Source organism: Armigeres subalbatus, chromosome 2 (genome assembly GCF_024139115.2).
Source record: "Armigeres subalbatus isolate Guangzhou_Male chromosome 2, GZ_Asu_2, whole genome shotgun sequence".
Lineage (NCBI taxonomy): Eukaryota > Metazoa > Arthropoda > Insecta > Diptera > Culicidae > Armigeres > Armigeres subalbatus.
Window position 1 is genome coordinate 111,355,850 of NC_085140.1, and position 18,495 is coordinate 111,374,344.

Consider the following 18,495-nt stretch of genomic DNA (forward strand, 5'->3'; position numbering starts at 1 on the left):
CATTCGTCATTTAAAACCTTACTACAACAAACCCATAGAATATCGCAAACCATAGCATAACGCTAAACTAAACACAAGTTTGTGGTGTAAGTAACATGGTTCCAGGCAAGAAAATTAAGCCAAGTTTCGCTTCAACGAAAATAATCAAGTTGTACAAGCCATGATACGAATACCACCAGTTCTTAGTATTACACAGATTATTCAACTAAAATGCCCAATTCACCAGCCAAATTCAACTGAGAGCATAAATAATAGGTATAGCTGCATAAACCAGACCGCCTGCAACAATAAAAAAGGAAGAGAGCAGTAGTAATGAAGAGATGATAAAAACCACGTGATCGACTTAGCGGAAAATTTTATTCCAAATTTATTATAGCAACTACCTTTAGGAGACACAAACATATTTGAACATGGTGAGTTTTTATTGATTATTATTTACGATCAGGTTATATTTTGAACCGTTCTTAAGTGATTTTTTGTCTATCGTTTTTTTTACTATCGCGACTATATATTTAATGAAACTATTACAATGAAAAATGAAGGAAATACAATAAAAATCAATTAAATTGAGACCAAAACCGGAATGGCATTTTTATTTCCCTTTGTCAATCGGCCTTCTTGGAGGAATCGTCCGTCAGCTTTTGGGTTTCATCTTTCAGATCAACTGGTGGCGGCGACGATATTTCCGCCAGAGATACATCCGGCGATTTTTCAGCAATCTCCTCTGTTTTAGGGCTACCCACCAGTGGCATCGGCTTGGGGATCACACTCACCGGAAGTGAATCTTCCAGACTAGCTGGCTCAACGTCGTGAGCGATGGTGATGTTGTGCTCGACAAGCGGGGGCTCGGAGGACATTTCCTGATCTTCGGTTTCCGCTGCCGTAGCCGTTGTGCTGGACGACTGCGATGGCGACTGTTTTTCGAGTTTTGGAATGGATGACGCTTCCTGTTTGATCGTCTGCAAAGGCAAATCATCTTCCCCGTCCGATTCGGATTCGTATTTCTTCTTGGTGAACGTTTTATGTGCCGGCAGTTCAACATGGAGATAGCAAGTGGCATCCTCGAAAATGTTTGCCAAGGCTTCCTGGCACACGACGCCGCTTTTTTCGACTCCGCAAGATTTGAACAGCACTTGCTTCTTGTCCTCGAGTATGTGTTTTCGGCAAAATTTGCAACACGGGAGGGTTCTCTCACCGCATTTGACACCTCCCTCGGTGAATGCACACTTCGGATGGGGCGGTACTTTCTGATGCAAACCCTCCGTAGCCTTGGCTCGCTTTTCCAGATATTTTCGGTGCAAAATAGCATCCATCCCATATTTACGATGGTAGTGATTCAAAGCTTTCAATTTCTCATACAGCTTGCGCTCTTTTGGTGAATCCTTCACTTGGTCATGGATACTGCAGTACTGTTCCCGTTCGCGGCGCAGGTCGTGGAGGTATCGTCTGCGTTTCTCCTTCAGCACATGCTGTAAACGATGGAACTGGTCGATGTACAGCGTTTGCAGCCGGATTAACTTTTCCTTTGTTATCATGGTTGCTTCCTCAGCGGTATAGATTCCGGCATGCTTCAAGAGATCCTCATTCTGTGAATCAACGCTTTCGTTGTCGGAGTTGTCCATATCGTACCCACGCCATGTGTTGCCAACCAGAGTAGCATCCTCGTCGGTGCTGCTATCGGAAGCATAATCCAGAACAACGCGACCTGAGTCATTGATTGCTGTTACATCAATGTCAACTGTAATGGAAAAGAAAACAAAATAGACCATTGAAGACGAGGGAACCAAAAAAAAAACGACTATAATGAGAATCCATAAGTGGCGTATGCATAATATTCATTATAGCACTCATTTGGGTGCTATAATGAAAAACCTACATTGGGACAGTAGTTACATGACTACATTTAGCTGAATTAGTTTGGGTAAGTGTTTAAATAGTGTACTCTAAGTTTCTCGTAATAAATGAAATGGTTTGTTGGACATAAACATCACAATTTTCCAAAGGCAATTGCATCCATCGCTTCATAGCTTTTCAAGCTATGCAATTTGGCACGATAAGATGGAATCTTATTGTTCTCTGCCGCAACATAATTTATTGGCATGAATGATCATGTGGAGTAAATTCGATTGAACAATTTTGGTATAGATTTATCATATTAAAGCCCATTTTTCGTCATTGCAAAAAATAGCGTGTGCAACTCGTTGCAAAACTCGATTTTTCAGCACCAGTCTTCCCAAACGAACATCAAACACGCTGAGTACAGCTGTTCGTATACTCCATCTGTACCCTTGCTTCGTGTTTATACGTATACGCACGAAATGTATACTTGTACCCGAACTTGCGTTCGAGTTTCATTTTGTACCGATGTACTGTACATATGTACAGTACACATGTACACTCTGGCTGTAAAATTTGCTGTTGAATACGGGGGTCTGATGTTTTGGTTGTGTTTTCGTAGTGTAGATGCAGTCTCCTTTCTTCTGCTTGTCGTTTATGGAGCTGTCAGTGTGGAACGCACCTATCTCTTTCTTTCCCATGATTCTTCTTATGGCTGTCAGTGCGGAATTTTCTATGTTGGCTACGAAATGAACTGTGGTAGAGGTATACAAGTGTCAGTCCCGTGGTTGAATAGCGTTCCAGAAGGTTCTCAAACAAAGCAAATGTAGACAGTGAACAAATTCATAGATGTGCGGATATAAGCAAATTTATTGTATATCAATATTTTCATGAGGTTTTGTATTTTAGAAGGCTCAGTAAAATGGCCACCAAAAGTGTTCACGCAAAAATTAAGTTTATATCTTTCAAGTATTATGCCCCTATTTTGTTGCAAAGTCAAAGTCAATAATCGCTTGTTGCGTGTTTAGTTAATTCTGAGGACAATTCTGAGAGGACAATGTTGTTGTTATTCGCAATGGTTCAGTTGAACATTCCTAGGTTATAGTCTGTACAGATTACGAGTATAGTCATTTTATATCATTTTAAAATAAAGTGAGGTGTGTGATCTTTGATATCATTAAGTCAAAGAGCTGGTAGTCTGTGGAGGCTATTGCGTAATATGTTATGTATGGTATTTTCCAACACGAAGCCAGTTTTTGACAAAAAAAGCTGTGCATCCATGGGGGCTGTGGATGAATTACGTGACGCTATATAGGGAGGAAGGGGACTCAAGGGTTACGATTCAGACAAAAGAATTAAATTGTCAATACATAATGTGCTCCAAAGAAGAGGACTGGACTCGCCCAATTTTATGTTACGTAATTTGTGAGCGGTCCCATAGTGCAACACAAAATGCTCTCTCCCGATGGAGCATTTCTAAAAGCGTGACAATACACAACTTAGTTTTATTAGGAATACATTAACAGAGAGTCGAGAAATTGTTCCACTGATCTATGAGTATACGCTTTCTATTCCTTCCCTGTTGAATGTACACGCTCAACAAAAGTTATATAGCGGTATGTGAATCGAAGTCAAATTTATCAACATCTTCTGTAAACTTAATTATTGTTTACGTGATGTTGAAGGTCCATGTCAGTTGGTTACCAACGTCGTGAAAAAGTTTTGCAACATTAGAAAATTATTCGAAAAAAAAAGTCTTCCAGATCCACCCATCACTGTGTATCTTCATTTCAGCGTGCACAGTTTTCGAATTCCATTTTGTTCATTCTCTTTGTCTCTTGCCGGTCGACTCTCGGACCTGAAAGCAAGTTTGTACATGTGTTTTGTACTTAAGTACAAGTTCGTTTAGGTAGGTACTGGGTATCCCTTTGTACACGAGTACGTCAATAATCCATGTTCAGTGTTCAACACGAGTTGATGAAAATGTACTTGTGTTGAACATCACACATGTTCGTGGGAAGACTGTTCAGCACTCGTAGTATTTATCCAACTCGGCAAGCCTCGTTGGATAAACGTACAACTCGTGCTGAAAAAATCATCTTTTTGCAACTAGTTGCACAAACTACTATTTTATGTTGGTTTCCATAACACATTCAATTAGTGCATTGGTAAGTTGGTTTTCTTTGTAGTTTTGAATTCCAGCAACAAAAATATTGATATGAACATCAAAAATTTTGAAAAAAATATATTCTTACTTTGCCTGTTTTTTACCATGGCAAGTGAAAATTTTCCGATTTTCCGAAATACTGAATGTATTTCAAGTATAATTTTTCATAACGACGTATGTAACAATTATGTGGATTCGAAAAATCCTTTGCAGAAAGTTGGCAAAACTTTTTCTAAAACTGTTTTAAAACTAAATCTTTTTCAATACTTTTTCCGCTGGCATCCGTCATTACATGACACGTAATAAGCGTGCTTCACATCAAATCTCAGTTTATTCAAATTCACTGTGAAAAACGATAAAATTATTCATACACCGGTATGCTGCACGCACGTCGGTGTACATTGGTCGGTTTTCCATAGTGCACGATTGACGCAACTACAGTTTTGTTTTGTTTTGCTTTTTTTTTGTTACATAGGTCGCTCTTAGTTCCCATATGTTAAAGCGACGTATGTAACAGTGAGACTTCAAAAATAGATTTTTTTACATACGTTTTACATACAGATTGAATTAAAGAAATTTAAGATCTGAAATCAGTAAAATCGATGCGTATTATATAAATCCACGTGTGATTGTCACGTTGTATTAAAAACCTCGTTTTGTTTACTTTTGTTACATACGTCGTTTTGAAAAATTATGCTTGATTTATCTATTTTTCCAAACACAAATCAAGACAAAATTTTCAAAACTATCTGCTTTTGTAAACAAAGATTTAATCGACGATTTGACGAATCGGACGAATCTGATAGTTCTCCCACGCAAACCAACACCACCAATAGGTAGGCGAATGTTTCCGCTACCTGTTGATGGTGTTGGTTTACGTGGGAGAGCTATCAGATTCGTCAAATCGTCGTTTGAATCTTTGTTTACAAAAGCAGATAAGTCGTTTTGAAAATTTTCTCTGAAATAATTTCTATTAAGCGTTTATAAACAAATGATACCAATTCGAACCACCCCCCTGAAATGAGATGTAGTTATCTTGAAGCCGTCTACCGATTGAGTGGCGCTAGTGTTGCCTTTCCTATTTTAAGCTCCGTTCATACCGCCGCGAGAGCATTGGCGATTGGCGCTTTGATATTGCATGACGAAGAAGCAGAAAGATGATAATCAAAAATATTCGCACGGGAAAACATACGAAGACATTTTTGAACTTCTTTAAAATTCTAGAAGCAATTTAATTAAAAACGGTAAGCAGTACGGGGTATGTCTTGTTTTCTATTGCACAATAAACACAATATTTCAATTTCAATTTTTATTCTGTGATATCACACTTAATACACAGTATAAGAAAAGTCCAACCCCGTACTGTTTACCGTTTTTAATTAAATTGCCTCTAGAGTTTCAGAGAAGAGTTTCAAAAAATATCCTCGTATGATTTCTACCGTGCGAATTTTTTTTAAATATCATCTTTCTGCTTCTTCTTCTTCATGCAACATCAAAGCGCAAAATAATAACGAGTCACGCAGCAATGCAATACATCTCGTTGAATATACACGGTTAGAAAAAAGTACCTAATTTTAGGTACTTTTTTTCTCTTGCATCTCCCTCCCTCTTCCCTTTGTTGTCATAAAATGAAGAGCAAAACCACTCAACAAGGGCATTAAAGTGTGGGAACCCAACGTTGGGTAATCTCATGTTTACAAAAGTTGAGTGAAATTTACCTAACTTTTGGTTAGTTTGTATTTAAAATTAAGTTTATTTTACTTAATAATAGGTGAATTTTATTTAATTTCAAGGAAAAAATACCTAATTTTGGGTTCCCACACTGAACCCCCGATTTGAGTGAAAAGTACTTAATATTAGGTACTTTTTTCTAACAGTGTAACTTAACAATGCAACACATGCCGCTTACGCATCCGACTGTTCTGACTTCATGTGTTTATTGCTTAACCGGCAATGTTTACATCCAGCACCATGTTTTTGGCTTCAGGCGAGTTGTTCGTGGATGACAGCCGTTTCATGGGGGTGATTCGAACTTATTCGAAGGCTTTTGGTTATTACAGTGATTATTCGGTGTGGGTGTGAATCTTTTTTATCGCAGTTTCATATGGACCCCGACTTGCACAGATAATTCGTCTTCTTATTTAACGATTAACATCATTATCAGCCGTTATCAAACAGCAAAGGTAGACGAATTTCTCAACCCACTCGTCTTTCAGAACAATGCTTCCCAGGTGGGCCTTGTCGTGCTTTCACCATGCTGTAACAAATTTATGTTATACAAACATAAAGATACTCAAGCAACATGTAACAATTAACAAATTAAAATAATGCACGTTCTCTCCTGGTGCCCTGAGAGAGACGGCTAGGTGGTGCCCACTACGGGAAATGACGAGGTTTCATATGAGATTTTGGTCCATCAACCAAATCCCGCATGAATGTATATTTTTATTGCGCGTATAGCGCTTTTTGTCTACAGCAATTAGTAGCTGAGCCTTTGTACAGGATTCTTATCCTATTTTTTTGGGCACCTCGAATCAATTAATGCCATTAGGCATCAACGATTCGATGTCTGTGTCTGGAACAAACTTGGGACAAATCACAACTAAACATTTTATTGCCTATTTTCAGGCTTTCATCTTGGGTCCAGACACAGAAACAACAAATAAAACATACACAAAATAGCACAAATGATACAGACTCGATCGAATACATATTTTCAACTATTCGAACAACATGAAACCAACCGTAACAATGCACCAGTCCAAGTTTTGGTTCATCACGATTCTGCCACCATTTTAGATGTAGGATAAGGTGGGGCAAGATGGGTTACGGGGTAATATAAGTCAGGGTCGTTTTTGAGTATCGTATACATTTAAATGTGGATATTAAGACTTTATAGAAGGTATTATTTGATTCTACTTTATTGTCACTTGATGTGATGATACAATTTAATTTTGGTAGAGTATGGCAAGGTAAAATAATTTGCAGCATTGTTTCTCATGCGAAACACAGTTTCTATAAAACATGTAATCTCATCTCAAGCAATGTGAAATTTAAACATTTTTAGTAATATAATAGTGAAAGTATCATAAGTAATATAGGAGGTGTTGTACTAACTGCGTTGAGATAAATAAATTCGATCGAAAATTAGACATTCTAACATGAACTTGCAAATGGGGCAAGATTAGTCACCCCGAACGAGCAGTTTGGTTGGCACAAAATGCTACTAGGAAATTTTCCTATGCTAATTCTTTAAATTGTGTGTAGTTTTTTGACGTGCCATACTTTTAAAGTCTCGGTAAACGTTTATACATCAGACCCAGTAGTAGTACCTTTTGGTAGGGGCAGCAGGGACTATGTCCAAGGGCTTGACGACCCCTCCCCATGGCCACTGCGAGTTAGGGGGCCTGCCTAGGATGTGGTGGGGTTTGACGGTGGGCTCTGTTAAACCTCTACAAAAAGCTGCATGTGTCCATAAGCAGGCCCTATCAAACCCAGTCAACACATGAACGTATATGGTGTCGTGTAGGATGCTGAAGTGCAGGCGATAGAGGTACTTTTCTACACAACATGTATGTATATCGTCTCCAATTTAGCATCTTGTATTGCACCATGTGCGATTTTATGTAGACTGGGAAGCGACCGTGTGCCGCTCAAAGCGCACAAGCCCAACACGAGTGCCAACCGGCACATCAGGATTAATACCAGTGAGATCCTGATTACGGTATACTGGTCAAGGCAAGTGACAGACACGCGCGCGCGAAAGTAATGCAAAATAAACGACATGTAAAATGAACGTAAATTTACATTCTTACTTAACGTCAAATAGAGATAAAATAAGGGTTGCTGAATAACATTAGCTTTCCGATTACTATCAATTATTTTCAATCCCGTTTCTTTTTACTTTTCTTACGTTAATGAAATGATAACGCGGGCGCCTAATCCGAAATTCAAAAGAACAATCGCTCACTTTGAGCGATTGATTGTTTATTCTCGCGAAGAATGAACAATTGAACAAATTAGGGAAATGCTAATACTGCTGTGTAGAAGTTTCATAGGTCACATCACTTTCCATGGTGAATCCCGATCTATGTTACTGATTACCCCACCCAACTAACACTACTTCCTTCCCGTGGTAAATGTGGAGATGCAGAGGTATTCTCGGTCTCTAGTAGCAACAATTACCACACACTCACATTCCCTCCCTTTCCCAACTGACTGTAAGGACTTGGCCGGCGCCGTCATTGATCAATATTTGCGAGCTGCTGAAACGTGCACTTCGAGAATAGATGGTAAATCCCAACCACTATTTACTTGGATCGTAGTGCAATTTGCACCAGTTCTGATCAATCACGGAGTAGCAACCATTGATATGTACAGTCAGTCTAAGCTAAGCTAAGCTAAGCAGACCCAGTAGTAGTACCTTTTGGAGTTCCCCAAGGTTCTGTGGTAAGCCCAACTTTATACTACATTTTCTCCGCCGATATCGTCAAAGTTGACGGGGTACAATATTACCTGTTTGCGGACGAAGCTGGATTCATTACTTCAAATCGCGACCAAAATGTTGTGACCGACAAACTTCAAGAAGCACACGAATCGATTCAGAAGCATCAAGAGAGATGGAAAGTTAAAGCCAATCCTGACAAATTTCAGGCGATCTTCTTTACACGTCACCGAAGCCCAAAATACCTACCGCAGAGAAACGTATCTTGCAACGATGCTGAAGTTCCATGGTCTTCAATTAATGGCTACCTTGGTGTGATTCTGGGTAAAAAGCTAAACTTTGGTTGTCACGTGGCGTCATGTATACAAAAATGTACAAAAACTAACAAGAAGTCTATACCCGCTCGTGAAAAGACGGTCTCGCCTAAATCCCAGCATCAAGTTATTCTTCTTCTTCTTATTGGCATTACATCCCCACACTGGGACAGAACCGCCTCGCAGCTAAGTGTTCATTAAGCACTTCCACAGTTATTAACTGCGAGGTTTCTAAGCCAAGTTACCATTTCTGCATTCGTATATCATGAGGCTACCACGATGATACTTTTATGCCCAGGGAAGTCGAGACAATTTCCAATCCGAAAATTGCCTAGACCGGCTCTGGGAATCGAACCCAGCCACCCTCAGCATGATCTTGCTTTGTTGCCGCCCGTCTTACCGCACGGCTAAGAAGGGCCCCAGCATCAAGTTATTGCTATCCAAAACCGTCTTCCGGCCTACGGTTGCGTATGGCTTCCCTGCCTGGTACAACTGTGCTCAAACTCACCGCAATAAATTACAAGTCAAGCAAAATCGCCTACAAAAGATGATACTAGATTTGGACTTCCTATTCCCAACGGATGCGTTACATATGATTGTATGTCATACCCCAGAAACCCATTGCCCAGAAAGTGATTCCCCAGAAATTAATTCCCCTGAATGCACTACTCCCCACAAAACCATTCCCCAGAATACCACAATCCCCAGAAAGACATTCCCCAGAATGCCCCTATCCCCCGAAAGACATTTCCCAGAATGCCTCCATCCCCCGAAAGACATTCCCCAGAATGTCCTAATCCCCAGAATGCACCATTTCCTAGCTTAGACTAAATACTTCGTAATTGCTTCATCCCGGGCAAATGCGTACTTTTAAAGGAGTCATCTACTCTTTTGCCTTATTCCGGGCCAATGCATACTTTTAAAGAAGGAGTCATCTACTCTTTTGGTTCATCCCGGGCAAATGCGTACTTTTAAAGAAGGAGTCATTTACTCGTCTGCCTTTTTCCTGGCAAATGCGTACTTTTGAAGAAGTAGTTATCTACTCGTTTGCCTTTTTCCGGGCAAACGCATACTTTTAAAGAAGAAGTCATCTGCTCTTTTGCATTATCCCGGGCAAATGCGTACTTTAAAAAAATGAGTGATTTACTCTTTTACCTTTTCCGGGCAAATGCATACTTTTGAAGAAGTATAGTTATCTACTCGTTTGCCTTTTTCCGGGCAAACGCATACTTTTAAAGAAGGAGTCATCTACTCTTTTGTCTTATTCCAGGTAAATACATACTTCTAAAAATGTAAATCATATATTCTTACGACCCATTGCATTTCATACTCTTTTCAACGATTATGCCAAATGGTCATTATACCAAACGGCTTTATGCCAAATGGCATTATGCCATATGGGCTTCCCCCAATATGAACAACGAGTTTAATGGATTATATGCTCCTTCGTATTATATGTGAGCCCTAACGAACATATCAAATGGGCTCTATTCCGGGCAAATGCGTGCTTTAAAATAAGGCAGCATATGTCGTTTTGCCTTATTCCGGGCAAATGCGTACTTCAATATAAGTATTTTTGCAAAGAAATATAGTATCTAGTATTTTTAATTTATAGAAATGACAGGGAAAAACATAGTTTCTTAGACTGATACCTTTTTCTGGTGAACGGGTTATTCTGGGTTTTTGGTTTCTGGGGAATGGGTCATTCGGGTTTTTTTTTTCTGGGGAATGGGTCATTCTGGGGATTTCTTTTCCGGGAAATGGTGCATTCTGGGGAATATCATTCTGGAGAATTGGTCGTTCTGAGAAATGGAATTCTGGGAAATACCATTCTGGGGATTGGTATTCTGGGCATTGACATACAACCGTTACATATGCTTGCTGGAGTTCAGCGTATAGATGACTGGTTTCAGAGACTGGTACCAAAGTTCCACCAAAGCTGTTCCTCCTCCACAAATCCATACATACAAGAGATGGCCGAAATGTGATACTAGAATTAAGCATTTTCTTTTCTCTTTTATCCTAAATAATTTTGAAGGTTTTTGGTGTTTTGGTTTTTGGGGCCGGGAAGGTTCTTAAGATGGTTTGAGCCTCCTCCCCATTTGGAAAGAGGTGATCCCATACAAATGAACCAGACATTTCCATAGAATAAATCAATTTTAGGCGAAAGAAAGTTCGTCGGGTCTGATAGTAAACCATAAAGAATTGTCGCTGCGGTTCCCTTTCTTCTCGTTTTCAAACATGTTAGGTACAAAACTGTCAAAACGTACTGATCTTTTCTTCGTTGATATTTAGCGCCCTATCTTCGCCAGCAAAAGATGTTTCGCCAGTGCCTACAGCAACATTCTTCCTCTATGGTTTATTACCTCTATTTATCGGACCATCACTATTAAGACTTAAGTCCCTACATATACGATGCAAACATAGAATAGTCCTACGTCAAAAATGTTTCTAACTTACCAAACGGATCGACCGACGGAGTGACAACGTCCAGATCTCCCTCTTCGTCGTCCTCGTGGACCGTTATTTTCAGCGCCGACGAGCAATTTGCCAACTGGTGCTGCTGTTGTTGATTTGCCTTCAATTTGTCCACCTTGACGTGATGCGCCAAATTATGCAGCAGCGTCTCGGTCGTCTCCAGCGGAGTGTACTTTCCAATGGTCGATTTGGTTTTCGTGAGCTGCGTCAGCCGGCTGTGCTCGAAACAGTAGTTTGTTCCATAGTCCTTCTTGTTGTCGTACTTTGGCGCCGGCTCCAGACAGCGCTTGCCGTTCGATGCGAAAAAATATGCGCATTGCTTGTACGGCGCACGGGGATCTTGAAGAATGTGCCGCTTGCAGTAGTTGTACTGCTCCAGGCGCGGCAGTGTACATTCGTAGGACTGATTGGAACAGGCCTTCGATTTCTTTTCTATCTCCATGTGAATTTGGTTACGAAGTGCCGCTTCCTGATCGATGGCCGCGTTTCCAAGTGATGTAATATTCGTCGGCAGTGCTGCGACTCGTCCTCCTCCTCCAGACGATGCGGTTCCAGTGGTGCTTTTTCTCGAATGGTGGTGCTGCTGATATGGCCGAGTCCTCTGCTGTCCCCCGCGAGGATTGCTCATCTTCCTGGGACTCCTCTGGAAAGAAGAATCGCACAGTTGGATTGTAGAAAGCTAATGGCACACATTCAAACAACAGGCAAACAAAAACGTGGAATTCTTACTGGATTGTTTTGATTCTGCATCATCCCGATGGCAGAAACTTTGGATGACAAAAGGCGAAGGATCGGCTTGTACTAAATCTCGCTTAACTTTTCAAAAGGTCCTAAGTAACATTTTTTTCATGAATTAATTTGAATAGTGCAATCATAAGCTTTCATGTTGTTCTGTTGATTGCGCTATTCAAATTAATTCGTGAAAAAAATGTTACTTAGGACCTTTTGAAAAGTTAAGCGAGAAATATTTGCACTGGAAAAATCACGCGAGAAATTATTTTATAGTATTTGGCTGCGTAATTAAATAGAAAACACCGTCCTGGTTCGAATACCGACCGTTTCAAAATCTAATGCTGTTCAAACCCAATACAATGCTTTTGACTGCAATTGACCTTTCCCGTCGAAAATTGTATCTCGATTTGTCTCAGTCCATACTTTGGCTTATCTAAGGTCCCAAAGAACCCATATTTTTTAACCCTCTATTTAAAAAATCGAAAATAAAAACCGAAAAAGTGCTGCACATGTGAACCGGCCTGAAAAATTCACCCGATGTTCGTTCAAAATCGGGCAAATGTTAGGCCAATCTTAATAAAACAGCACTTTTTCGAATTGCTTTGAATTTAAAAAATACTAAAGGCGTCAACAAATTTGGGTTCTTTGGGAAAGTTGACAGCAAAACTTCAGAATCATGTCAAAGTCGATGACAGCTGCATTACACTGAATTATCAGATAAATACAGCCGGATGACAAACAGCTATGCTTCTGGCTCCAGCATAAAATTCACGTTATTATTTTGCTGTGAGCGTTATTTTCTGATACAATATTATTACCCAATATTCAAATTTGTTTTGCACCGTACTAACCGTGTTGTGTTGAATAACGGTCTTATTACAATTAAATTGAAAAACGAACACATTTTTCACGGCACGGAATACGTGGTACATAACGATAATAGTAATAAATTCATTCAAATCGCTTAACAACAATTACCCCATCACAGAAAATTAGTCCTGAAATGATGTTTTTGTTTACTAATTTTGAATTGTCAGTGGGGCCCACCGCGCGCTAACCCCAGAGATGTTAGCCACCATTTTTTCCCATTGGAGAGATAGGCAATGACAGTAGGGTGGATAAATAGCAAATTTTCAAAACGACTTATCAGCTTTTATAAACAAAGATTCAAACGTCGATTTGTCGAATCTGAGAGCACTCCCAAGCTAATCAACACCATCAACACATAGGTTAAGACTTCGGCTACCTATTGATGGTATCCAGCTTTTCGCGCACAGTAATGGCAGTTCTGTGGGTTTAAAAGTGTATCCGTCCCCGTACTTCTTTGACATCTGACTTGGGTTTGACATTTCGATTACCCACTCCCCTCATCCTGTAATAGGAGGAAAACGGAATGTCAAACCCAAGCCAGATGTCAAGGAAGTACATTTGCCGGAACACTGAAAATTGATTTGGTTTGCCGGAACACTGAAATCAATATGAAGGACCATTTGATGCGACGCATGTAAGAAAAACGAACTAATATAGTGCAAGATGACTACACACCAAATTTTTTTCGCCGAAAATCAGCAAAATTTTGCTGAATTTTGCCGAGCTGAATGATCCAGCAATTAATTCAGTAAAAACAAATTACTGAAAGTTTCAGTAAGGTGAACTGTCATTTGGTTTGACGACTATTCACTGAACCATCAGCAAATTCAAAAAGTTTGCTGAAAAATTCAGTAAGTTCGGCCATTGCAGGATTTGACAACTTCATGCTGATACTTTTCAGCAAAATGCATTATCAATGTTTTAATTGCGCATAAATTATTAAAAAAAATACAGTTTGTTTTGTTGTTGCGTCTTTTAAATTTATTTGTCTTATTTAAACGTAACATAATATACACGACATATATATATAATAATGTCCATATTTTCGACGATTTTCGAACCAGGATGACCAGAATCACACCGCATCATAGGAAGACATTTATTTGCTTTGGCTGAAAAATATTTAAATTTATTTCACATGAATTATCTCCATGCATCTCAAATATGTGATACATTAGATTTGGCATACTTACAGGACTCATGTTATATAAAACGTACTTTTTAATATATGTTTGAGGGACTCGAAAGCAGCAGTATTTATCACCTTTTCACGAAACTTATGGCCGTTTTTTTAATGTTTGACAGTTAATGGAAAATACTGAACAATCAGTAATTCGGAAAAGTATACTGATTTTCAGCAAATACGAATCAATTTACTGACTTTCAGTAAGCTTTGAGTTTGCTGGTTGTTTTTCAGCAAAGCATTTTGCTGAAATAATTTTTAAGAAATTGGTGTGTAGCGTCAATTTCAGTTCTTTATAATTCTGGATAAGCCTACATATAGCGACTTGTTTGAGCAACATGGTTACTCAGGTCGATACCAGCGCTAAAATCTGACAAGAACTGGTCTGCCGTGTTTTAGTTGATGGCCTTCTTGCAGCCCCGGTGGCCAACAAAAGAGTCCGTCAATGGATTTAAGAACTTGAAAGGGATGCTGGCAAGCCTAGCCATGATGTCTGATAGAGGAATAACTTGTCTATGAGTAAATGCGACCCCGCCAGCAGAGTGGGAGTGGTATCGTAAAAAACGACATAGGAAAACTATTCTTGGCACGGCAGTAGTGCTCCAATACAATAATCGTCAACAGCAATAATCCCTAAAGATTGCGAATCATCACTGGTCGACGAGATCGAACTTCGGATTGTCACCGGCATCGTTAACAGGTACTAATATCTTCACGTTGGTCCATTTGAATAACGGGACTGGAGGACAAAGAAAGTATGCGACGAATCCGCCAAATACCAAATTGAATATGTATTTGATGCACTCAACATATATTCCCGAATAAAAAAGTCCAATAGAATTACAATAGAAATTATTGTAACAATACGATGAATTTAATTGTAATTACAATAAACTCTATTGCTGTTCACAATAAAATAACAATTAAGAATATTGTTTTCCACCATAAATCCTATTGTAAATGAAAGTTTTACAATAGAAAATAGGGGTCGGGTTGTTAGTTACGGTAACAACACAGATAACAGATGTTGAGGCTAGCATCCCATACGTGTGTAAACATCCGCAACCGTTAATTCAAATGTATTTTAAATTGGGACCGCGTTTGGCAATCGATTGGAGATGGCGCAAGAATCATTGTTATTGAAAACGCAGCCCGATTGCGGCTGTCAAATGCATTGGCTGCGTTCGACGGTTGTAATTCAGCTGCATCCTTATGTACTGCCGCAATCAGTTGAGTAGATGGCAGTAGTGGGCCAACGTATATCAATTCAAAAGTTTACACAGGATTTTCAATAAAATTTGTTCTAGCTTCAATGTCTGTTATCTGTGGTAACAATAAAAAAAATCGTTTATTTCTCGAATAAATTTTTGCGTTTCAATGGAATATATTGTAATTCTATTGTCAACATTTTTCTGTCAATAGATTTTATTGTACGTTTATTGGAACAACAATAAGGCAATTTGATTGGTACAATAGAAGAACAATAGAAATGAATGTTCATCAATAAAATGTATTGGAATTTTATGATATTTTAATGTAATTCTATTGTATTTTCTATTCGGGTTACCATTCAACAGCACTACGAATTATATTTCTTCAAGTTGAATTCGAATTAAAACTCAAATAATTCAGTAAAAATTTGCTCGAATTTAGCTTCAAATTTCTATTCATGGCTTTGTTTTCATGGGATGAACATAGGAGCTATGAAATGAAATCCAGAAGCGGTAACCCTCCGTAGCTACCTACGCGTAGGTTTGAAGCTTCGTTCTTTTTAAAAATATTCGGGGTATTTTAAATTCGGTATATTGTATGGTGCTGTCAATACGATACACCGCGTGCGCGTTGTAATGTTTCCAAAAGCGCATTTGCACAAGATTCCACGCGGCGTTCCACATTCGAAAGGAACAACCGCACCATAGGAAACGCCGCTATGTTATCTCCCCATAAGAATCGAGTATACGGACAGCAAAAAACGCGGTGCGTCGTTTCCTTTGGGGAGCGCCGCGTGTACTTTTGGGCAAATGCGTTAATAACACTGAAACTAAGAGCGCAGTAATTTTAACCATGGTCGTGTAGTAAAAATAACTATTCTGTGTATTGCTTAAATAAATTGATAGATCGTATTAATAACAACATTGCTGTTGAATTCACTATGTTGTCACGGTATATTTTACCATGTCCATAGTAATAAATTGCTGCTCCTGTCAAGTTGATTTTTTTTTCAAAGCGCTTAATTTTGTTGCCCTTATAGAAGTGTAAATTTTAGTTCTTTAATGTTTTGTGTCATATTATGATAAAATGTGTGCACCAAAGGCAATCAAATTGTATACAATCTATAGAAATCTGGATGCAGAGTAAATTGATGGTTTGTATAGTCTTTTTTAGACAAAATTTATCCTCAAACATTGTTTCTTTTTTTCAGCCCGTGATGAAAACCCGGAGCTTCGGTAGAATCCTAAGTGGAATCATCAATTTATTATACTTTCACCGGTAATATTTTTGTTGTTGTATTGAATTGTAGTGAATTCATATGATCTTTTCTATAGAATCTGCGATCTTCCCGGTGGTCATTGACGGCGCGGCCGCGAAGAATTTTGATTATGGTGAGGAAAAAAAATCCATGCAGCGATCGGCAATTCGTCCGTGTTTGCATCCAAACATGTTCTCTCCCGAACACTTCCTCATATTCTGTTTACTTCAGTACTTTGACTTCTGAAAAACAATCTTGGATGGAGCAAAAACGGAAGATTGGGACCTAGTTTCACAAAATGCACCTGCGTTAAGACACTCAACATAGCGAATACCATTTTTACACCGTGGTTGACCAAGTAGTCGACTATTACATTGTGAACGGTAACGCCAGATATTTAACAATTTTACTAGTGCTTTTTTTTTAATAATCTCGATATGTAACTTGTTTTGTAATATATAATAGCTATACGTAAAGAAAATAAAAACATTTTATGTAATTTAACCATTGTGCACATTTATTGCCAAAAATTAGAGACAAACGAAAAATTTCGATCAGAAAAACAACTGCGTAATGCAGTAGAATTTACTGCACGATTATTATTTTAATTGCAACAAATTGTTATTTTTCTAACCATGCTTCATGGTTTAGATAACCATGGTTCATGGTTATTTTGACATTTGTCTGTACGTTATGTAGCCATGGTAAAAAACACTACAAATCATGTTTGAAATGAACGCGATATGTAGTCTGCACAAATCAATTGGTGCTGTGCATTTAATTCAAACTATCAATATGGTATTTTTTACCACAATGCTGTTTTCAGTGAACAGAAGTCCGGAGCGTTCGGCAGTCATAGAATCAAGTACGCAGTCAATTATTGATTTTTAGTACAATATACACACCCCTGTGCGATTCAGCAGAAGCAAAACGTCAAAGACGCATACGTCAAACTGACTGCTGAATCCGTCGTTGTGAGGTCGGCCATTACGGAGTGTAAAACACAGCTCAGTGAAGTGCATTTTTCTACGCGTGAAATCCTCCGAAAAACTCACATACCAACCGCTGGAACCGTTTCCGTCCGCCGGAGGACTCGCGTGTCCAGCAATTCCGCTAGTTTTCCAACGCCGGGAAAACGCGTCTTGGCCAAAACAGCCACGGAAATACTCGAAGCTCGTCCGATCTAGTTAGCAGGAGGGAGACAAGGTGAAAGTCTGGTTTCGCTCTGCCCACGGCGGAACACACGTAACAAGCCTGGTGGATGCCAGTAACTAATGGCGTCTCAGGGCTTTTTCCATGACCTGCGCTGCTGGCTTCAATGAATGGATGATGAAACTTTTTTTCCAGCCTAAATTTTGTGCCCTGTCGATCGCGTTTGGCGCTTGAATTCAACACGCTTGTGTGGTGGGGGTGTTGACCTGGCGATTGGTGGGTGGTTTAAAGGTACTTACGGTCTCTGGCGGGTGGAAAATTGGAAAAATCCACACGCGAAGTTCGCGCAGCGACCCGCACTGCTGACAACAAATCACTAGACTAGGGTCGCCATATTGGAAAATTTTCCTGTTTCTCTTTCACACACACGTGGGCTTGTTGATAGTGGTGGTGTGAGTGTGCAGTTTGTTTTGACGACGAAAAGGGCACGTTTGTGTGTGTGTGTCCGCGTTCATTTACGGTTATTTACCTACCTTGGCGACAGTGGTGGGATCAAAACAGCAGGCGAAAGTATTTGCGGGAGTGTGGGTAGGAAAAGCGACGTCGCACGCGCGCAGAATCTGATTGCTGCGATTGAGGACATCGGCGTTTTTTTTTGTAAATATTCCACATAATCGCATCCGCTTACTGACGGGTTTGTTGTTATTTTGTTTATTAAAAATCGAGCAGTGCTTTGGAAGATATTCAAGAAAATTGTAAAAGTATCAGCTGAAGCATATCAAGCTGTGATTATTAGTGTAAGGTGTTTATAAGTAGTGTTTTGTTTGCGATTTCGGAAGAATCTGGTGC

At 39.4% G+C, this 18,495-nt stretch overlaps 1 protein-coding gene across 2 annotated transcripts; it reads right to left on the bottom strand.

Moving 5' to 3' along the window:
• Positions 1-338: 338 nt before the first annotated feature.
• Positions 339-18,063, bottom strand: LOC134210665 (KAT8 regulatory NSL complex subunit 2). 2 transcript variants are annotated; one of them, XM_062686844.1, is made up of 3 exons: positions 17,946-18,063; positions 11,222-11,882; positions 339-1,738 (listed from the first exon to the last, which is right to left on the bottom strand). In XM_062686844.1, exons 2-3 carry the CDS (start codon positions 11,865-11,867, stop codon positions 606-608), a joined length of 1,779 nt encoding a protein of 592 aa, XP_062542828.1. In that variant the 5' UTR covers positions 11,868-11,882; positions 17,946-18,063; the 3' UTR covers positions 339-605. The 2 variants fall into 2 exon arrangements, with proteins under 2 accessions (XP_062542828.1, XP_062542827.1); XM_062686843.1 differs by lacking the exon at positions 17,946-18,063 and adding an exon at positions 11,969-12,088.
• Positions 18,064-18,495: the final 432 nt, after the last annotated feature.

What these genes read in the sequence shown, in the direction of transcription:
- LOC134210665 (XM_062686843.1), bottom strand. Translation starts at nt 11,992, where the DNA reads ATGATGCAGAATCAAAACAATCCA. An exon ending in TGCAGAATCAAAACAATCCA is followed by an intron (nt 11,883 to 11,968) that starts GTAAGAATTCCA and finishes TCTTCTTTCCAG; the next exon opens with AGGAGTCCCAGGAAGATGAG. An exon ending in TCCGTCGGTCGATCCGTTTG is followed by an intron (nt 1,739 to 11,221) that starts GTAAGTTAGAAA and finishes TTTCCATTACAG; the next exon opens with TTGACATTGATGTAACAGCA.